This window comes from Macaca mulatta, chromosome 4 (assembly GCF_049350105.2).
Source record: "Macaca mulatta isolate MMU2019108-1 chromosome 4, T2T-MMU8v2.0, whole genome shotgun sequence".
Lineage (NCBI taxonomy): Eukaryota > Metazoa > Chordata > Mammalia > Primates > Cercopithecidae > Macaca > Macaca mulatta.
The window spans coordinates 169529650-169552525 of NC_133409.1; the positions used below are offsets into that span (position 1 = coordinate 169529650).

General features: G+C 43.6%; 2 protein-coding genes and 1 pseudogene across 13 annotated transcripts in view; 2 read left to right on the top strand and 1 right to left on the bottom strand.

The window, feature by feature from the left end:
- The window catches only part of SIRT5 (sirtuin 5), a 47970-nt gene that overhangs the window by 23344 nt on the left and 1750 nt on the right, over positions 1-22876 (bottom strand). For 6 of the 12 annotated variants that reach the window (XM_078000953.1, XM_015135578.3, XM_078000954.1 and 3 more), the window contains exons 1-2: positions 14681-14721; positions 4951-5103 (exon numbers count right to left, since the gene is read on the bottom strand). In XM_078000953.1, the coding sequence (XP_077857079.1) occupies positions 4951-5065 (115 nt within the window). In that variant the 5' untranslated portion in view covers positions 5066-5103; positions 14681-14721. Of the gene's footprint in view, positions 1-4950; positions 5104-9246; positions 9387-14361; positions 14722-14998; positions 15349-22876 lie in introns of those variants that run through there. The other 6 variants (XM_078000950.1, XM_078000947.1, XM_015135582.3 and 3 more) reach the window with 6 other exon arrangements.
- Positions 6776-7251, top strand: LOC114677703 (translation machinery-associated protein 7 pseudogene; annotated as a pseudogene).
- Positions 14095-17857, top strand: LOC114677702 (uncharacterized). The gene is made up of 5 exons (XM_028847834.2): positions 14095-14145; positions 14271-14479; positions 14747-15100; positions 15290-15369; positions 17399-17857. The coding sequence occupies exons 1-5, from the start codon at positions 14095-14097 to the stop codon at positions 17509-17511; spliced, it is 807 nt and encodes a 268-aa protein (XP_028703667.2). The 3' UTR covers positions 17512-17857.

A 22876-nucleotide genomic window follows, 5' to 3' on the forward strand; every position in this document is an offset into this window, starting at 1 on the left:
TTTAAGATAAACAAACATCTTTCCTGTACCATGAAAACACCATCCCATGTGACCTGCTGGGTGAGTGTACAGTGTTTTAAAGAAGTAGGGGCTTTGGGCACACACAGCTGGCTCTGCACCGCAGCTATGCCTCCCAACCAAATGTATGATCTTATGCACATTATGTACCTTTCTCTGTCCTCACTTTCCTTGGCTCTTTGAGGTGCACAGTAATGCCTTTCCTAGAGCAGGCATATTACGAAGATTAAAAAAGCCTAGTGCGAAGGAATCCATCTTCCTTCACAAAAGTAAAAACAAGCCTGTATGTTTGTGTGAGTGCTGAGTTGAGGCCCACTGGACCCCAAAGCCTACCCTTCCTCCCCAAGTTCACCTTCCCTTTGCGGATCGTGCTAATTTCAGCTTCCCTCAGCACAGCGACTGAAGGTGAGGGCAAGGACACATGGCCTTCTCCTTGACAACTCAAATAAGAGCCAAACTTTTCAACAGGACACTGCCAGAGACTTGGGGTAGCAAAGGGAACTGAAGACAGAGAATAACACGAGACAAAGTAATTGTGGACACAGACCATGGCTCGCCCTCCCGTCCTGCAATTCCAGGCAGTTCTCCTGCCTGAACATAGACCCACAGGGACAGCAGCTATGGTGGTGAGGGCTCCCTGCACCCCAAGTGCTATGCCAAGCACTTTACATGGATCACAAGGTAGGAGTTTTTCCCCTGAAACAAATGTCCTCATCCTAGGACAACAAGCAGGAGCCAGACTTGGAACTCATGATGGGGTCTCCTGGGCAGCAGAAACTGGGAAAGGGAGGTCGGCTGGGGACACAGCTTGTCTCCCCTTCTCTCCTAGGCGCTACAGCTCTGCAGGCCCTCGTAAGGTCAGCAGCATGGCCCTGGAAAGCCAGAATTAAGGGGTATAACACTGAACATAGTCTGCCAGGAGGAGAAGAGAGAGCCCCTTTTCTGCCCTCCCCCTGGAGAAGCAAATGCTGCACCTCACTGCCCACTGCAGGCCTAAGACACTGAATGAAGCCAGGAATGCCCCACCCTGGATATGGAGATCTTTCAAGGATGACCAACCTGTATTAAAGCACTAAGGATTCCAGCAAATGTGGAACTGAATTCCTCAGCTCACTAAGCAAGCTTCCTGACCTTCCTCTCTTGAAGGAATGGCAACCAAGGCTAACCCTTGGATGGAATGAATGAGGGGAGGCTAACCCTCCCCTGAGAGATGGAACCGGGGACAGGCAGGAAGCAGGCAAGGAAGAAACATAGTGAGATGGGGGCTCAGAGATAGTGAGCTTGAATATTAAAGGGAATGTGGCCTCATTTTGTATCCCAGCTGTAAGGAGCATCCTACTGGCTTCTCATGTATGGCTGACTCTCTCTAAGCAGGGAAGGGACTTCCTCATCCTCATAAGCCCAGAGCCACACACTACGCCCAGTCGAGGATAGAGACTATCAATAAAGGCTCAACCCCTCCTCCCCTTCCTTTCCTCTCTTCCCTGCCATGGACTCCTGATAAAAATAAACTCAGAAGAAGAGTAGGCTTTTTCCTCTCTGGCTCTATTCATGTTTTGGCAGCACAACGCTGAGAGAAATTAAGACGGTCACAATGGAACAGAACAGAGTCCTCAGAAATAACACCACCCATCTACAAACATCTGATCTTTGATAAACCTGACAAAAACAAGCAAGGGGGAAAAGATTCCCTATTTAATAAAGGGTGCTGGGAAAACCGGCTAGCCATATGTAGAAAGTTGAAACTGGGTCCCTTCCTTACACCTTATACAAAAATTAACTCAAGATGAAGTAAAGACTTAAATGTTAGACCTAAAACCATAAAAATCCTAGAAGAAAACCTAGGCAGTACCATTCAGGACATAGGCATGGGCAAAGACTTCATGACTAAAACACCAAAAGCAATGGCAACAAAAGCCAAAAATAAACAAATGGGATCGAATTAAACTAAAGAGCTTCTGCACAGCAAAAGAAACTACCATCAGAGTGAACAGGCAACCTACAGAATGGGAGGAAATTTTTGCAATCTACCCATCTGACAAAGCGCTAATATCCAGAATCTACAGAGAACTTAACCAAATATACAAGAAAAAAACACCCCATCTAAAAATAGGCAAAGGATATGAACAGACACTTCTCAAAAGAAGACATTTATGCAGCCAACAGACACATGAAAAAATGCTCATCATCACTGGTCATCAGAGAAAGGCAAATCAAAACCACAATGAGATGCCATCTCACACCAGTTAGAACGGCGATCATTAAAAAGTCAGGAAACAACAGATGCTGGAGAGGATGTGGAGAAATAGGAATGCTTTTATACTGTTGGTGGGACTGTAAACTAGTTCAACCATTGTGGAAGACAGTGTGGCGATTCCTCAAGGATCTAGAACGAGAAATATCATTTGACCCAGCCATCCCATTACTGGGTATATACCCAAAGGATTATAAATCATGCTACTATAAAGACACATACACATGTATGTTTATTGTGGCACTAGTCACAATAGCAAAGACTTGGAACCAACCCAAATGTCCATCAGTGACAGACTGGATTAAGAAAATGTGGTACATATACACCTGGAATACTATGCAGCCATAAAAAAGGATGAGTTCGTGTCCTTTACAGAGACATGGATGAAGCTGGAAACCATCATTCTCAGCAAATTATCACAAGGACAGAAAACCAAACACCACATGTTCTCACTCATAAGTGGGAATTGAACAATGAGAACACATGGACACAGGGTGAGTAACATCACACACTGGGGCCTGCCTGGGGGTGGTGGGCTTGGGGAGGGATAGCATTAGGAGAAATACCTAATGTAAATGACAAGTTGATGGGTGCAGCAAACCAACATGGCACTTGTATACCTATGTAACAAATCTGCACGTTGTACACATGTACCCTAGAACTTAAATTATAATAAAATATAAATAATAAAAAAGTTAAAAAAATAAAAAAAAAAGGAATAACAAAAGGCAGTCACAACACGCCATTCTTGTGAGGTGCACCCAACCCAACTACACCCCCAATCACACTAAAGCTCTGCCTGAACTCACATCCCTTCCAGAGATAGGCTGCTCTCTATCAGCAGATAGATAAGGCCTACTGCAGGCAGACTAACGTTCTCCAAACAGGAAGCATTTGGAAAAATTACAAACATGATCTGGGTGGATTCCAGTTTCTAACCTGATGTAATTTCTTGAAAGAACAAGATGCTTAATAAAAAGCGTGCACATAGTTTTCTAGGAACTATCTGTATGAATCCTGGGCTCAACCCATAGGAACATCCTTAAGGACTTCAGAGTCTACCCCTAAAACTCCCTCCAGCTCCAAAGGTCTTTCCTATCCCAAATGGAAACTGTCATCCTCCTGATGAATATATTTCTAGATCAGAGTGACTTCTATTAAGGTACTCCTTAAAGCAACTTTTAGAAACATATTTAAAAAGTCAATGTATATTTGGTTTTTAGGAAACAGGATGTAAAACATAGTAATGTTAATGTGGTGTGAAATCTTAAAAAAGAAAAAAAAAAGGCCAGGCATGGTGGCTCATGCCTCTAATCCCAGCACTTTGGGAGGCTGAGGTGGGCAGATCACCTGAGACCAGCTTTGCCAACATGGTGAAACCCCATCTCTGCTAAAGATACAAAAATTAGCCTGGCATGGTGGTGGGCACCTGTAATCCCAGCTACTCTGGAGGCTCAGGCAGGAGAATTGCTTGAATCTAGGATATGGAGGTTGCAGTGAGCCAAGAACGTGCCACTGCACCCCAGCCTGAGCAGCACAGCAAGACTCCATCTCCAAAAAAAAAAAAAAAAAAGAAAGACAGACATTTCCCAATGGTTAAAGGAAAACACGCCAGCATGTTTTGTGGTTCCAGCGTCAGCGGCCCACTTTTAACCAAGGTCAGGCACACACTTCTGAATCCCGCCACAGACTCTAGCAGCCTGCTCTGCACGCTGGGAACACCAAGGGGTGGCACAGTTGAGTGGAACTGGGTTCTTTGGGTTCCTTTCCATTCCTGGGGCAAAATGGAAGCAGGAGTTATTATTCCTGAACAGAAGAATTATCCAAAAGTTGAAAATGAAGCAAAAAGAATTCAGCTTGGCCTTTCAGTTTCATTCTGAAGCACTGTTACACAGGCCCACCTAAGAGTCACTGAATTATAAACACTTGTTAGAATTTATATTCACTATAGACTAAGGGCCCAGATAGGTTAATCTGTAGGTTTTTGCCACATAGAGCTACAAAGTATTTCTGTCCAGGAGAAAATTTAACCTCATACTGCCCTGTAGGACAATACTAGTTTTCCTCCCCTGCAGAGAGATAAGGATTTTAAAGTACAAAACATGTGTAAAAAGCTTAAATGCAAATATTCTGGCAGAAGCAACAAAATGTCCTAGATGGACTTGAGTATAAGGATATGGGCTCTTAAGGTGCCACAGAAGGGGTTACCTAAAAGGGAAGAGGACAGGCCGAGCGCGGTGGCTCATGACTGTAATCCCAGCACTTTGGGAGGCCGAGGCAGGCAGATTACGAGGTCAAGAGATCGAGCCCATCCTGGCCAACATGGTGAAACCCCGTTTCTACTAAAAATACAAAAATTAGCTGGGTGTGGTGGCACGCACCCAGTAAGTATACAAAAAGTAGCTGGCCTGTAGACCCAGGTACTCGGGAGGTTGAGGCAAGAGAATCGCTTGAACCCAGGAGGCGGAGGTTGCAGTGAGCCGAGATCGCGCCACTGCACTCCAGCCTGACGACAGAGCAAGACTCTGTGTCAAAAAAAAAAAGAAGAGGAGGACAGAGTGGCTTTCTCCAAAACCTTGTCCAATACCTAATTTGATAGAGACATCCCCCTCAAAGTGTAGGACTTTCAGGTACTTCACATTTGGCTGCAGGTGAGGCAATGGGTAAGAATGACTTACTTGAACTTGGCCGAGCCATTTTCAGGCAAATCTGGTTTCGTGTGGAGGCTGGAGGCTTCAGGCCACAATATAGCTGGGAAATCAATCGACTTGGGACAATCTGGAGAGGTCGCATCAGGGTTGTTTGTTGGTAGTTCTAATGCTTGAGGTGGCCTTTAGAAAAATCACAAAAAAAAATATTGTAGAAGCAATCAGCAAATAGTTTTATATATGGAAATATTTATAAATATATATATTTTCTATATTATAGAAACACATCATGTATATTATATTATACACACATGCACACATACACGAACGTCCTTTAAAAAATCTTTAGTACAGATCATCCTCTAAACTGGCTGTTTTCCATTTGTATTCTCAAGTGTTCCTAGAAGTACAGAGGTGCCTTGGAGCAGTGCTTCTCAAAGTATGTTCCCTAGACTAGCAGCGTCGCCATCACCTGAAATCTTGTTAGAAATGCAGCCTCTGGTTCCTCAGCCTCAGATCTACTGAATCAGAAACTCTGGGGGTGGACCCCATCATCTATTTCCAGGTGATTCTAGTAACTACTCAAGTTTGAGGACCACTAAAATGCACGAGAAAGGGTTAGATGTGAGAATTCATTTGAAAACTTGCTGCTTTTCAAAAGGTATGAAGCCAGGTGCAGTGGCTCACGCCTATAATCCCACCACTTTGGGAGGCCGAGGTGGGTGGATCACCTGAGGTCAGGAGTTAAGAGACCAGCCTGACCAACATGGTGAAACCTTGTCTCTACTAAATACAAAATATTAGCTGAGAGTGGTGGTGCATGCCTGTAATCCCTGCTACTCGGGAAACTGAGGCAGGAGAACTGCTTGAACCCCAGAGGCAGAGGTTGCAGTGAGCTGAGATTGTACCATTGCACTTCAGCGTGGGCAACAAGAGTGAAAACTCCATCTCAAAAAAAAAAAAAAAAAGTATGAAAACCACCACTAGTCTCTCAACTTGTGGTCAAAGTACAGTTTCTTTCTTTTATTTCAGACAGGGTCTCGCTCCGTCACCCAGGCTGGAGTGCAGTGGTGTGCAGTGGCGTGATCACGGCCCACCACAGCCTTGACTTCCTGGGCTCCAGTGATCCTTCCACCCCAACCTCCCCAGTAGCTGGGACAACAGGCACCCGCCACCACGCCCGGCTAATTTTTGTATTTTTGGTAGAGACAGGGTTTCACCATGTTGGCCAGGCCGGTCTTCATCTCCTGAGCTCAAGCCATACACCCACCTAGGCCTCCCAAAGTGCTGGGATTACAAGCATGAGCCACCGCACCCAGCCCAAAGTACAGTTTCTATGAGAATGTAATTTCTAACTGAGAACTAAACTCTGAAGGGAAGAAGTGTACGGTGACAATAGTATTAAGATGACACTGTGTCAAAGAAACTCGTGGATCTTAAGGCACATTCAGTAAATCTTTGTCTATACCTGAGGAATGTTATAAAAGGAAAACAAACACAGAGAAACACAACATTTGGAACAATGACACTGATTATCCAACAAAACTGTGGGGGCAGAAAACATAACAGTGGTTGGCAGAAAGGGGAGGAGTGAATAAAAAGTGGCATGCTGGAACTTTTTTTTTTTTTTGGTGGGAGGCAATGGTATTGTTATATATCTTGATTACGGTGTTAGTTACATGATTGTATCTGTCAAAACTCATAGAACTCAATACTAACAAAGGGTTAATTTTACTAGACACAAATTTTACTTAAAAATAATGAGTGTAGCGCTTCAGTTTTAGGAAATGAGTTCAGGGGATGAGCTGCACAACAATGTGGTTGTACTGAACTGTACCCTTAATAATGGTTAGAATGCTACATTGTGTTACATGTGTTTTACCACAATTGTATTTTGTAAGAGAAAGGCAAGGGGATAAAAGAATATACCTCAACTCCGGTGGTAGGGTCTGGGGAAGGGGCAGCAGGCGCCATGTCCGGCCATGAAGGTGGCATGAAGAAGCCACTGAAACAGCCCAACAAGCAGGCCAAGGAGATGGACGAGGAAGATAAGGCTTTCAAGCAGAAGCAAAAAGAGGAGCAGAAGAAAGTCGAGGAGCTCAAAGCAAAGGCCGTGGGGAAGGGGCCCTTGGCCACAGGTGGAATTAAGAAATCTGGCAAAAAGTAAGCTGTTCCTTGTGCCTGAGGAGATGGTGACCCTTTATTGCATCCGTATTTAAACATCTGTATTCCCTGCCATAACATCGTCTGCCACCTATAGCTGGAATTAAGTGTTGTCTTCGGGCTGTTGTACATTTAAGAAGAAACTTTTGTAAAAAAAAAAAAAAAGAATATACTTTAACTTTCTTGCATTTGCTGTTTAAAAAAAAAAGAATTCACAAAAAATTAGTAAAAAGAATTGAGTACAGGGTGGGAAACGCTATGTAAGGAGATTAGAACTGAGCAAGGATTTTCAATATACGTGTTTATATATTGTTTGGATTGTCAATGCCTTCCAGTCCAAGGAACACACTTGTACTCTCGAGCAAGTTGCAAGAGACAGAACACGCCATGAAGTACTGCAGCATCTGTTAGGAACCTGGAATGGATTGATCAGAGGATTTGGGCTTGTGTTGGATCATGTTGGGGAGAGGTTCACGGAAGTGGGGCTTTGTTCTGGATTGGATGCTGTAATGGATCTCATCTAAAAGGTGGAAGGAATGAAGTGAGGCTAAAGCTGTGAGTGGCCAAGAAGCAGGAGTCCCTCACGTTAGCGGCATGGGAGGATGTTTTGTCATTTTTGTGGTTTCAACAGTGTTCTAGTTTCTGCCCGCTCTGACGGGATTACTGAGTGGCCTTGTTCTTTCTTGTCTTGGCCCATCGTGGTCAGAGTGGCCCTGTCTGATACTGATGCTCTGTGACATGGTTTATGTTCAATAGAACACCAAGGCCTATCAGACAGTGCCAGGCCCAAGACTAGAAGCAAACCAAATGTCCATCAAATTTATAAATGGGTAAACAAAGTGTGGTTTATCCATGCCATGAAGACTCTTCAGCCATAAGAAGAACAAACTGCTAATACATTCAACAGCATGAATGAATCTTTAAAAGTGTTATGCAATAATAACTCTATAGTAGGAAACCTGGCAGCTACCACCTTAACCAAGTGATCAAAGTTAACATCACCAGTAATAAGACATGGCGACTCCACCTACCTCCTCATATGATGCAATGAGAAGGGCAAAGCATCACCTGTGTGGCATTCATGACTGCAATTTAGTTATAAGAAAACACCAAACTCAAGCTGAGGGACGTTCTACACACTCTACAGCAAAACTGGCCAATACTCTTCAGAAAAGTATCGAAGTTTTGAAAGATAAGAACTGGAGAACTCTCCCAAGTCCTAATGAGACATGACAAGTAAATGCTACATGGGATCCTCAGTTGGATTCAAGATCTGAAAAGGGACATTTGTAGGACAAATGGCGAAATTTGAATGAAGCCTGTAAATCAGTTACTAGTACTGTATATGTAAATGTCTAGGTGTAATACTTGTCCTGGTTTAGATCATTACACTCTAGTTAGGTAAGATGTGGACATTAGAGGAAATTGGGTAAATGGTATATGAGAACTCTGTGTACCATTTTTGCAACATTTCTGTAAGCCTAAAATTATTTCAAAATAAAATTGCTTAACAACAAGAAAAAAAAGGGCCAGCCATGGTGGCTCACACCTGTAGTTCCAGGACTTTGGGAGGTTCAGGCAGGAGGATCACTTGAGCCCAGAGTTCGAGACCAGCCTGGGCAACAAAGTGAGACCCTGTCTCAACAAAAGAGTAGCCAGCATGGCAGTGCATGTCTATGGTCCCAGCTACTCATGAGGCTGAGGTAGGAGGATCACTTGAGCCCAGAAGGTTTGAGGCTGCAGTGAGCCATGATCGTGCCACTGTACTCCCTACCTGGGTGAGTGAGACCCTTTCAAAGAAAGGAGAGAAGGCCAGAGCAAGAAGCAAGAGTGAGGGAGAAACAGAGAAAAAGAGAGGAAGAAACAGAGGGAGAGGGAAAGAGAGAGAGAGAAAAGCATTATGCTAAGTGAAAGAAGCCAGATATAAAAGGCTACATAGTTCTGAGACCATTTGTAAGACATTTTGAAAAGGCAAAACTGTTGGTACAGAAATCACATCAGTGGTTTCCAGGGACAGGGGTCGGGGAGTGAAGGGGAGCAGAGAAATTTTTAGAGCAATGGAAAATTCTACTATATTTTTGTGATTTTTTTCAACACTCATAGAATTGTATAATAAAAAGGGTGAATTTTATAGTGTCTAAGGAGTAATATGATAAATCTCACCTGCAAATAAGCAAGCAAGTCAACACGTTTTCAATGTATCCTGTCTCTTCTGCAATCAAAAAGACTGCAGAAGAAGATTGACACTGAAAAGAGAACAGGTTAGAGAAACATGGTGTAGTGTCTCCAGAACAACCTCAGGGGACAGGGCTGTCTGGCTGCCTAAAGTCATTTCTGCAGGGAAGGCAGGCAGACTGGCTGCTAGAGGGAAGTGAACAGACTCATGGGCCCCAGCAGCTACTCTGGTGAGCAGCTCCGAGACTCAGTGACAATGGTGACATCCAACCAACATGAATATCACCCCAGTGCTTGATTTAAAAAAAGCTTGGGGAAAATGGATTGCCATGACCTTCAACTAGCATGGGCACGATAAACTTTTAACAAACTTCAATTTACCTGGAAAACTCAGTAAGGAACAAATGAGGTGTTACTATAGTTTGTGGGTTTTTTGTTAAAATCTGGAAAAACTTAAATATATACAAAAATAAACAGTGTAGTATAGGGAACCCTTATATTCTCATCACCCAGCTTCAGTAATTAGGGGCATGAAGTTTTAAAAATATCGTTACAGATGACAATTATTAAACTTGCATGTCTTGAAAAGTGTGAAGATTAAAACTCTGAGTACTGCCTAACCGTAACTAAAAGCTTCTTATACGCTGTGTGAAGTTACTTAGGCTATCATCTTGAGCTTAATACATATCTTTAATTATTTCTCCCAAAGATGAATATGGTTGTCTCCACTGCTGCTTTCTAATATATTTGAATCTGGAGATAACAATATAATACAGACTTCTAATTTGATCCAGAAAATTATTTTCTTCTTCTGTAGGTTTTTTTATTTTAAATATTAGAAAACATTTCCACTTACTGTAAAAGAATTTTAAAAAACTACTGAATAAACTGTCATATTTTTTATCAGGCATGAAGATAGGATTGTAAGTCATTAAGAATTTAAAAGAAATTAAGAACAATGATGCCTGGAATTATTCCCAAGATCATAAATGTTCATAACATAAAACTATTTTCTTAGTCTTTATTTGTGACTACAAAGTATTTTAAGACTAGACTAAAAGTCTAAATACATTTTAGTATTTGCTACTAAATAGTCTTTTAAGATACTACTACAAAGTCTTTATTGAAAACATCCTTTGTGCCAACATGTATCTGCTTTTCTAGGGGGTCAGGGCAGGCAGTGGTTCTAGTTTCCACAAGGTTACAACCCTGTTCAAATTTAGAAGCAATGTCAGAAGGGTGCCAGGGCATCACTGTAAGAGTTAGAGGAGAGGGGACTCAGGTTATCCAGCCCACTAGCCTCAGGGGTGAAAACTACCCTGGGTGAAGACTCCTGCCTTGATTTTATCTTCCAGGTGGGAAAAGAGGCCTTAGGGGAGGAAATAAACTCATTGATCAGTCATTGGGAGCTTTCTGGATGCTAGGCAGGTTCTTATAAACTGACATTAATCCAAGTAATGTCATTTAATGATGCCTTTTCATGAAATCTGCAACTCGCCTAACAGATTTTTTTTAAAAGCCTGTATGTTCTCTGTGAAAAAGGGGGACACCCTACCAATTCTAAAAGACAGAAGTGAAATATTATATCAGAAATTTGAGAGAAAAAAATTTACAGAAAACTCAGGACCTGACGGCTTCACTGATGACCTGAATTCTACCAAATATTTAAAGAAGAACTAATACCAATTCTTTTCAAACTCTTCTAAAAAACTAAAGAGAAGGAAATACTTCTAAACTCATTTTAGGAGGCCAGTATTACCCTGATACCAAGGACGTTACAAGAAGAAAAACTACAGACCAACATCTCAGATGAACACAGACGAAAAATCCTCAACAAAATACTAACAAACTGAATTCACTGACACATTAAAAGCATCATTCATCATGATTAAGTGAGATTTATCCCTGGAATCCAAAGATGGCTCAACATACACAAATCAATTAACGAGATATACCATATTAACAAAATGGAGGACAAAAACTGTATCATCACCTCAACAGATGCAGTAAAAGCATGTGACAAAATTCAACATCCTTTCATAATAAAAACTCTCAATAAAATAAGTGCAGAAAGAAAGTACTGTGACACAGTAAGACCAAATATGACAAACTCACAGCTAAATCATACTCAACAGTAAAAAGTTGAATGCTTTTCCTCTAAGATCAGGAACAAGACAATGATGTTCACTCTCACAATGTCTATTCAGTGTAGTACTAGATGTCCTAGCCAGAGCAATTATGCAAGGAAAGGAAGTAAGAGTCACCCAAATAGGAAGGGAAGAATTTTTCTATATATAAGTTTTCTACATATAAGATAGTTATCTGTATAAAATATAGATATATAAGATGTATATAAGATATACAGAGAGATATATAGAGATATATAAAATATATAATATACAGAAACATAGATGTATAAGATATATGAGATTTCTATATATAAGACCATGTTATCAGCATGATCCCTGTTTGATGATAATATGATTTTATATACAGAATACCCTAAAGATCCAACCAAAAAAAACTGTTAGAACTAATAAACAAATTCAGGGAAGTTGCAGGATACAAAATCAACATATAAAAATCAGTGGTGTTTCTATACACTAACAACAAACTCTATGAAAAAGAAAATAATAAAACAATTTCATTTATAATAGCATTAAAAAAAAAACTTTAGGTAAATTTAACCAAAGAGGTATAAGACCTGTACACTGAAAACCATAAAACATTGATGTGAGAAAAGAGACACAAATAAACGTAAAGGTATCCCATGTTCATGGATTAGAAAAATTAATGGTTGTTAAAATGTCCATACTACCCAAAGCAATCTACAGATTCAATGTAATCTCTAGCAAAATTCCAATATTTTTCACAGAAATAGAAAAAACAATCCTAAAGTTCATATGGAATTGCAAAAGACCCTAAATAGCCAAAGCAGTCTTGAGCAAAAGGAACAAAGCCAAAGACATCACACTCCCTAATCTCAAAATATATTATAGGACTATAGTAATCAAAACTGCATGGCACTGGCATAAAAATGGGCACATCAACCAATGGAATAGGATAGAAAGCCCAGAAATAAGCCCAAGTATTTACAGTCAATTGATTTTTGACAAAGGTGCTAAGAACACACAATGGGGAAAGGAAAGTCTCTTTAATAAATAGTATCAGGAAAACTGAATATCCACATGCTGGATAACAAAATTGAATCCTTATTTCACACCATATACAAAAATCAACTCAAAATAGATTAAAGTCTCAAACGTAAGACCTGAAACTGTAAAACTAATAGAAGACAACATAGGTGAAAACTTCGTATTAGTTTGGGCAATCATTTCTTGGATAGGACCCCAAAAGCAACAAAAGCAAAAATAGACACGTGGGATTGCATTAAACTAAAAAGCCTCTGCACAGCAAAGAAAATAATTAACAGAGTAAAGAGACAATCCGCAGACTGGGAGAAAATATTTGCAAACCATGCATCTGATAAGGGGCTCATATCTAAAATATATAAGAAACTCAATAGCAAAACAAAACGAATAACCCAGTTAAAAAATGGACAAAGGACCTGAACAGGTATTCCTCAAAAGAAGACATATGAATGGTCAACAAATACATGAAAAAATGCTCAACATCGCTAATCACCAGGGAAATGCAAGTTAAATCACACTGAGCTACCACCTCACGCGTGTTAGAATGGCTATTATAAAAAGGATGAAAGACAACAAGTGTTGTCCAGAACGTGGAGAAAAGGGAACCCTGGTACACTGTTGGTGGAATGTAAATTAGTACAGCCATTTTGGAAAACAGTATGGAGGCTCCTCAAAAATCTAAAAATAGAATTACCATATGACCCAGAAATCCTACTTCTGGGTATATATACAAAGGAATTGAAATCAGTATGTTGAAGAGATATCTGCATTCCTGTGTTCTTTTCAGCATTATTCACAATAACCAAGATACAGAAGCAACTAAGTATCTATCAACTGAGGACGGGATAAAGAAAATGTGGCACATATATACAATGGAATACTATACAGTCTTAAAACAGAAGGCAATTCTGTCATTTGCAACAACGTGGATGAACCTGGAGGGCATTAGGCCAAGTAAAATTAGCCAGGCAGAGAAGGACAAATAGCATATGATCTCACTTATATACTTGGGGTCTAATAAAGTTGAACTCATAGAAGCAGAGTAGAATGATGGTTACCAGGGGCCTGGGGGAGGGCAGATGGGGAAGGGAGGGATGTTGGTCAAAGGATACAAAGTTTTAGTTAGATAAGAGGACTAAGTTTTAGCGATCTACTGCACAGCATCGTGACCACGGTTGATGACGTATTGTATATTTCCAGGAGAGTAGATTTTCACCACAAAAAATAAGTAGGTGAGGTGATGGATATGTCAATTAGCTTGATTTAATCTTTCTACAAATGTATACGTATATCAAAACACTACATTGTACCCTATATATAAATTTGTCAATATTAAATATATAAATATATATTTACATATTTATATAAAACATAATACATGCTAAGTATAATGCAATGAACTGCAAAAAGTTGTACAGCCTCCGAATAAATACTTTTTGAACGCCTATGAGCTAAATAAATGCAATACATCAGTCCCAGGTGTCTCTACTAGGGGGCCCCACTCCCGCCCGTTCCATCATCTGCTTTCCTCAAGGTCGTCTCCACCCTCCTATCTGCTGACAGCCGGCCTCTGACCCAGTTCATCACTTTCCCGGGTTTCCGGGCGCCACCCCCTTCAGGTTTTCCTCCTACTCCTCCAGCCCTGCCTCTCTGGATCTCCCATCTTCCCAGCGCTCCAGACTGCATGCGGCCTCCCCGCCCCCTGGGTCCAAGAGGCAGCTTCCACTCCACGCGGGCAAGCCTGAGCTCCAGAGCCGTCCTCAAGCCTCCTCCTCCCGAAGCACTGGGGCACCATCCTCCCGGCTGCTACTCGGGCCCAGGGACTAGGCCCTGAGCCTTCCCTTCTCGTACGCCCCATAGCCAAGCTGCTCAGCAGATCCCGACGGCTCGACCTTCAAACTACGTCCGGAATCCCACCCCTCTCCACGCCCACTGCCTCCACCCCGGCCACCTTCCTCGGTCATCCTGGCTGCCGCAGTGACCAGGGTGACCTTTCTGAAAAGGGAGGCTCTGTTCGGAGCCCTCGTGGAGCTCCCCAGCACAGCGGCCTCGCAGGCCCACCCGCTCGGGTGGGATTACTTTCCAACTCCGTTTCCTGCCCCCTCCCTGATCTCCAGCCGCAACGACCCCACGCAGAGCCCGGATGACCTTGGGCCCCGCACGTGCTGCCGGCCCGCTAAGAGCTCGGGGTCCCCCTGGAGCGCGCCTTCCAGGCTTTCTCCTAGAGGCGCTTTGTCCTGACCGCGCACCCGACCTGAGGCACGGCTCACCTGGGGCAGCTCGCGCCCCCGAAGACAGTCTCCCACGCCCCGCCCCCCGGGGTGCCTCCCTCCCAGCTCTCCGTACCCACCCACCATCCCCCACATCCCCTCCTCCAACCGCTACCCAATCACCAGCCCAGGACCGCAGGGCAGAGGCCGGGCTGCGCATGCGCACCGCGGACCAGCGCTACCTCCGCCCGCCAGCCCGCGGCCGGCCCTGGGCTGTGCGCGCAACCCCGGGAGAGCAATGCGCGGTCGGGACCCAGTAGCTGGAGCCAGAGCCGGAGAGGCCTCGGAGACCCGGGCCCGGCGCGGGCAAGGACGCACCTGCAGGAGGCGGGCGCGGCGGCTGGAGAGGAGGCCGCGGGGCGGAGCGGCTCAGCGTTCTGCTCGGCTGCAGCGGCCCCTGCCGGAGACCCGGGCGCCGGGGTTGTCTTTATAATTGAAGGATTGTCTGTGCTTTATTTGGGGTGGGGGTGGGGGTGGGAGTGGGAGTAGGGGTAGGGGGCGGCGGGTCGGAAGAGGCGCGGTGACTTTCTTCGTCTTTGTCACCTTCCAGGGTTCATTCCACTGCCCAAATATGTAGTGAGTTACTATCGGCTTTGCTTCCTCCTTCAGCAAACAGCTGGATCACACAACTTCAGGACAGAGGATTTTAAGTGTTGGGGTCATTTTCCCTGAAACGATTTCAAATGATGGTGAGTTGGTTCCCAGGCCAGCCCACCTAACCTCGAACGCAGTGATGAGTGCGCTCTGACTGCTGAGCTGAGAGCCCCGGTGACTCAAGTGGCTCCGCAGGTCCCCGTTCCCTTAAAATCGGAGTCTTTCCTTTTCTTGGATTTGGGCTTACCACCAGCACCTCTTGGCAGAATGGAATTGCTTGCGGGCATGTCAATGGACTAGAAAGGGAAGTAAGTGGTCTGAGAACTTGGGGGCCAAAAATGTTACATTAACATTTTTTGCCTACCTAAAATCTCAGCCACTTTCCACAGTTTGGCTGGAAATTCAGCCCATATTGAAGCCCCTCTCACTCCTGCAGGTGTTACCAGCAACTTAGGGGTTTATGGAGTAACGAAATTGGGGAGGGCCTCACATCCCGCTGCTTTTTTTTCCCCTAACGTGTATGGTGCTTACTCTGAGCCAGACACTTTTAAGAACTTCACATTATTAACCAATTTAAATCATACCCACCACCTGATGAAATAGGTACTGTTGTCCCCACTTTATGGGTGGGGAAACTGAGAGCCAGGGAGGTCAAATAACTGCTCAAAGCACAAAACTGTTGAATAGTAGTGTTAACTAGGGCAGTCCTGGAGAAATCGCTCAGAGGGCAAAACAGAGTTCATTGTTTTCTTAAACAGTAGACAGCTGAGAATGCTCGTTTCTTTTTTTCTTTTTATTTATTTTTTATTATACTTTAAGTTCTAGGGTACACGTGCACAACATGCAGGTTTGTTACATATGTATACATGTGCTATGTTGGTGTGCTGCACCCATTAACTCGTCATTTACATTAGGTATATCTCCTAATGCTATCCCTCCCCCTCTACCCCAAAACAGGCCCCAGTGTGTGATGTTCCCCTTCCTGTGTCCAAGTGTTCTCATTGTTCAATTCCTACCTATGACTGAGAACATGCAGTGTTTCGTTTTCTGTTCTTGTGATAGTTTGCTGAGAATGATGGTTTCCAGCTGCACCCATGTCACTACAAAGGACATGAACTCATCCTTTTTTATGGCTGCATAGTATTCCATGGTGTATATGTGCCACATTTTCTTAATCCAGTCTGTCATTGATGGACATTTGGGTTGGTTCCAAGTCTTTGCTATTGTGAATAGTGCTGCAGTAAACATACGTGTTCATGTGTCTTTATAGCAGCATGATTTATAATCCTTTGGGTGCATACCCAGTAATGGGATGGCTGGGTCAAATGGTATTTCTCGTTCTAGATCCTTGAGGAATCGCCACACTGTCTTCACAATGGTTGAACTAGGCTCATTGTTTCTTAAACCGTTTTGTTTCTTCGTTGTTCGTTTGTGTTTTCCTAGTCTCTTTATCTATAGGTAACCTAGCTTAAAGGAACTGCGGTTGGCCCAGGAGCTTCACTGCCCTTTGCCAAGTACCAGAGAAAGATAAGGCCTACTAGGAACCAGAGAAAACCAGAACCAGCCACCCCTTGTTATTTTTAGATCATTAATACATCATTATATGCTCAACTCCCGACCCACAGAAGAGAATCACCGCCATTTTCTGACAGTGCATTGTATGAAGAGGCATGTTTATGAAATGCACCTGTGCATCTAGAGTTCCCTTGCACACCTCCCCACTCCACATCTAATGCCTTACAATTCCCCAGCTTCCCAAAGCTCTGGAAGAAGGGGGTCTTTAACGTGAAAGTTTACTCCTTCTCCATTCCTGGCGAGGAATGAAACCCGCTTGCCTTTTTTTCCAGTTGATGTTCTTTCTTCGCAACCGAGACAGAGTAGGAAAAGAACGCAATTTACCAGTAACAGTAGAGCTGGGATTTGAATCTAAGTGCTTTGACTTCAAAGACAAGGTTCCAAGCTGCTACACATACCTCTTCTCATGAAAGTGTATTCCATTTCTTTTGTGCTTTCATATTGACCATTGTGAGTTAATCCTTTCAGTTGGAAGAAGAGGGAGACAGTGTCCATTACTGCAAACTTTCATGGTCCACAGGCCCAATATGTAGCCTTCACCACCCACAGGTTCTGCCACTTCTGGGGCATTGTATTCCATCAAGATCCAGGCACCTGCCATCCACATACCAGCCCTGGAACTCATCCCTTCTCCCAGGCTTGGAAACGCCAACTCTCCCTGACCAGTGTCGAGCCACGTCCTCATCTTGATACATCAGCCACTATCCTTTCCATCTTTCAGGCAACTCCAGCTTAATTTCTCGATGGCCTTGCCCTTCTGAAACAAAGGCTGTTCCCTTTTCCCAGAATGACTTTTCCTACTCCCTCCACATTAACTCCCCTCATCCTTCCAGTCTCAATTCATTTGTCCCTTGGTGGGGCAGGGGGACGGGCAGCCTTAAACCCTCCTCCCTCCCAACTAGGTAAGGTCCCTTGTCTCTAATATAAGCACCTGTAGCACTATGGCACTTATCCCAGTTGAGATTTTAAATGTATTTCTGTGTATTTGATTAAAGTTTCTCTCCTCCACCAGGCTGTGTAGGTGGCTTCTTGTTTTGTTTTGCTCCCCGTGGTATTCCCAGCACCTCAGGATCCCTTATAGTAGATGCTGAATTAGTAAATACATATTAAATAAATGAATGAACAATCTCACAGGAAAAGCAGCCTCAAACTCAGAAGATAATGACTTGGCTATCTTTACTAAAATTTAAGAGGCAAATGACCTTTTCTTTCTTTCTACTGATGAGTCTGTCTATAGCAGGACAAAACAAAAAATAAATAAACAAGATAGAGTTCATTGATAACGCCATCCTATTTACAGAGGTTTTCCTGGGACAGATGAGTAGGTGATAGAGAAGTTCAGAAGCACATACACGATAAAATAATTTTGCCTATTTCCTTTGGTGAAATTCAGACATGTCAAGCTTTAACTCTGGAAAGAGAATCTCTCTCCATCCTGAGTTTTACATCCTCTTGGGATCTCTCACTTTACTAGTTATCACTTCCGTCTTTCAGGGGTGAACTGTCCTCTTTAAGTTTCCAGTGCAAATATAAATATGGAAATAAATGCCTAGGGATGGCTGACACCAAGAATGACCCTGCCCTGAGATGGAGGGTCACACACAGCACCATGAGTTGTGACTCTAACCTCCATCAGTTGGTCAGTGCATCTGCATGTAACATGTAGCCACAGCATTCTCCCAAACCTGCTACACAGAACAACATTGCACACACCACATCTTCAGAAATAAAATTGACATGAATAACTGAGATGTGGCAGACAGGAAAACGGGGATTGCAGAGGTTTGCATGCTCTGCAGTGAGGAAAGCTAGGTTGTCAGGACAAGTCTGCAACAGAAGGCAGTCTGGGGCCATGAGAACCAACACACTGTCTTTCAATGGCTGGATGGTTGGATGATGAGCCCATATTCTTTTTTTGGGGGGACAGAGTCTTGCTCTGTCACCAGGCTGGAGTGCAGTGGCGTAATCTCGGCTCACTGCAACCTCTGCCTCCCGGGTTCAAGCGATTCTCCTGACTCAGCCTCCCAAGTAGCTGGGACTACAGGCACCTGCCACCACGCCCAACTAATGTTTTTGTATTTTTAGTAGAGACGGTTTCACCATGTTGGCCAATCTGGTTTCGAACTCCTGACCTCAGGTGATCCACTTGCTTCAGCCTCTGAAAGTGCTAGGATTACAGGCGTGAGTCACCATACCCAGCCAATTAGCCCATATTTTTTTTTTTTTTCCTTTTTTTCTTTTTCTTTTCTTTTTGAGATGGAGTTTCACTCTTGTTGACCAGGCTGGAGTGGAGTGCAATGGCACGATCTTGGCTCACTGCAACCTCTGCCTCCTGGGTTCAAGCGATTCTCCTGCTTCAGTCTCCCTAGTAGCTGGGATTACAGGCATGCGTCACCACGCCCCGCTAAACCTTTTTTGTATTTTTAGCAGAGACGGGGTTTCTCCATGTTGGTCAGGCTGGTCTCGAACTCCCAACCTCAGGTGATCCGCCCGCCTCGGCCTCCGAAAGTGCTGGGATTACAGGCGTGAGCCACCGCGCCTGGTCCCATATTCTTAATATCTAGGAGCTCTGTTCTTCCTTTTTCACATTTATACCACCCAGTTTGTTGTTTATGTTTGTTTTGGTGGAGGCAACCACGTTGATCTTTTGAAAATATTTAATGGAATAATGACAATGTGTCCCCCACTGCCCCACTGGAACAGAATTTCTCAAGTGGTCTTTTTTGTTTCCACCTTTATCAGCAGATGTGGTTCTCCTTTCATATCTGCTATGGTTTGAACGTGTCCCCTCCAAATTTGTATTGAAACTTAATCCCCATTATGGTGGTATTGAGGTGGGGCCTTTTGGAAAGCGATTAAGTCATCAGTGCCCCGCCCTTGGGAATGGGTTAATGCCCTTATAAAAGAGGCTTCAGAGAGAGTTTACTTCTCTTGCTCTTATGCCTTCTGCCAGTGAGGATACAGTAAGGCACCATCTTGGAAGCAGAGAACATCCCTTATCAGACAGCAGTGTCAGTGCCTCCTTGATCTTGGACTCCCCAGACCCCAGAAATGTAAGAAATTTCTGTTTTGTTTGTTTTTTGAGACAGAGTCTCGCTCTGTCACCAGGCCGGAGTGCAGTGGCACTATCTCGACTCAACTGCAACCTTCACCTCCCGGGTTCAAGCGATTCTCCTGCCTCAGCCTACCAAGTAGCTATGACTACAGTGCCACCACGCCCGGTTAATTTGTGTATTTTTAGCAGAGACGCAGTTTCACCATGTTGGCCAGGGCGGTCTCAATCTCTTGACCTCATGATCCACCTGCCTCGGCCTCCCAAAGTGCTGGGATTACAGGCGTGAGCCACCATGCCCAGCTGAAATTTCTGTTCTTTATAAGTTACCCAGTCTGTGGTATTTTGTGACAGCAGCACAAATGGACTAAGACAGTACCCCAATCCATCTCCAATTAGGTGTCCAAGTTCTCTACTCTCCCTAGTGTTTACCGTTGGATGGAAGGTTGTCCATAGTTATTGGGTGGGGGTAGGAGAGAGTTTAATGGGGAAGGTCCATGCTTTGGGACCTCTTGTCTCTGATACCTTTCCACCCTGGTCCTTGGTCTCTACAATAGTTCAAGGATAAGGATCAAAGTCCTAGCAGGTTCCAAATGCTGATTTTCTCTCTGATGAGAGACTCGTGTAGTTTGGGGGGATTCTTTTAACCTTAGCTCCCTTGACATTGTCTGCTTAGATTCTGCATCTTGGTAGGTTTGGATCTTTTCCAGCAGAGGGCCCTTCTCTTGGCAGAAAGCTGGTAGAACAGGATTCTTTCCAAGAAAACTAGAAGCCAACTCCTTTTCCCATGGGGCCACATCAAGTCCGTGGAAAACGTGCCTGAATCTTTTCACTGCTGAATCCTGGAAACAGAGGCATTCCTAACACAACCCAAACTCTCTTGGGTCTGTTCCCTCAGGCCCACCTTTCCTGTGGGCTTTCACAGGTACATACCAGCTACCAGTCCCTGAGGTCCTCCAGCTCCAGGGACACAGGTCAAGCTCTCTGGGTGGCTTTCTGAAGCCCTCCTCGCTTGCCTTGAGGTGTAGGGAAAAGCTCTGTTCTGCTCCCCAGGGAGACATAAGAAACATACCTGCATTTTAACAACGATATCCAGAGAATTTTTTTCCTTTTACGTGTCTGCGGTGAGCGAGGGGCTAATAATGGCATACCAGTAATGATGGCTAATGTTCGCTGAGCTTTAAGCACCAGGCACTGTTCTGAACATTTCCCATGGATTATTGTAGTCTTCAGTCCTCACAATGACCCAGTGAGGTAGAGGCTTTGACTTTCTTCATTTTACCGTGTGGACAGATGAACTAATCTGCTCCTGGTCACGGAGCTGCTAAGTGCAGAGTCAGAATTTGGACCCAGGCCTTCTGGCTCCTGAGCCCATGCTGTTGGCCACTGTGAATAGTCTAGCACCTCTCTTTAAAAGGTGCGGGTGCTTGTCACCTCTTTTCTTTTTCTTTCTTTTCTTTTTTTTTTTTTTGAGACAGAGTCGTGCTCTGTAGTCCAGGCTGGAGTGCAGTGGCACAATCTCGGCTCACTGCAAACTCCGCCTCCTGGGTTCACACCATTCTCCTGCCTCAACCTACCGAGTAGCTGGGACTACAGGTGCCCACCACCACGCCTGGCTAATTTTTTGTATTTTCAGTAGAGACGGGGTTTCACTGTGTTAGCTAGGATGGTCTCAATCTCCTGACCTCATGATCTGCCCACTTCGGCCTCCCAAAAGTGCTGGGATTACAGGTGTGAGCCACCACGCCTGGCATACCTCTTTTCTTCTCAGCCTTCTGAACTTAAGCAACATTTTGAGGCAAACAGGGACATTGCATATAATATCTTGGCACATGAAAACATATATATAATGTTGTACATTGTGTGTGTGTGTATATATATAAAAAACGTGCATTTTCTTCTTTTGCTCCCTACATTGTCTCTATTTTCTCCTGCTTCCTTTTGTGTTTGTTTTGGTCTCTCATGTTGGAGACTTTCCCCAAGTATCTGATGATCTTTGACTGTCTGTTCATAGTAAGACACCAAAAATGGATAGGATGATGCCAGGTGGGGGTGGGGGTTGAGGAATGGCTCCACTGTTGGGCAAGGATAGAGCTAGTTCATTGGAGGACACAAAAAATGTCAGTCTTTGAGGCTTTCAGGTATTTAAAGAAGCATCATACAGTATCCTGTTGGTGGAAGGTATTTGCCTGTTGGCCAGAGTTTTCCTGACTGAGTTGTGGAAGAGGGTTTGGGATATGGTGGGATATTAAAATGTAGACTTTCTCTTAGTCCTTTTGTTTTTTTTTTTTTTTTTTGCAGCATCTCTCCCTCACTCTCCTCTGCTTGCCGTCCCCAAGTTGTCCCCAAGAGTGGTGCAGTTTTTCAAACGAAGAAACCTTTTGCTTTGTACAAGCATGTGGGGAGGCGAAGGAGAGGAGGAGATGGGAGGGAGGGGGAAGGAAGCAGAATTTTTTAAAAAGCTATGCAGCTCTAGAAACTGAATCCTACTGATATTTTTGAAGGGATCGAGTTAAATGTATCAATCGCTTTAAGGAGAATTAACAGATTTATGATAGTGAACTTTCCTATTTAAAAACAATGTTTACCTTTCCATTTATTCAAGTCATCTTGTAAATCTCTCAGGAATGTTTTCAACTTTCTTCATATGAATTTTCCACATTTCCTATTTAATTTATTCCTAAATGTTTTATAATTAAAATTAAGTTGTGGAAGTTAACCAAAAGATGTGTTCATTTTGAAAAGTCATCTTTACATGAATAATTGAACAAAACAAAAGATAGTAGGTCATAAGCTAAGAAACATGAGAATGAAAATCCAGTATTCAAACTGACTGGGTAGATGCGGCCACCTCTAGTTTAATCTCATCCATCCATCCATCTATACATCCATCACGGCATCCATCTATTTATATAGTCATTCATTTATCTTTTATGTGCCAAAAACTGGCTAAGCCTTCAGTGTGAGCTCTGTAT

Bases quoted from the DNA above. Each gene is read 5' to 3' on its own strand.
- LOC114677702 (XM_028847834.2), top strand. From the start codon at position 14,095: ATGCGGCCTCCCCGCCCCCTGGGTCCAAGAGGCAGCTTCCACTCCACG. The intron at 14,146-14,270 runs GCAAGCCTGAGC...TACGCCCCATAG, and splicing joins GCAGCTTCCACTCCACGCGG to CCAAGCTGCTCAGCAGATCC. The intron at 14,480-14,746 runs GTGGGATTACTT...CCTCCCTCCCAG, and splicing joins TCGCAGGCCCACCCGCTCGG to CTCTCCGTACCCACCCACCA.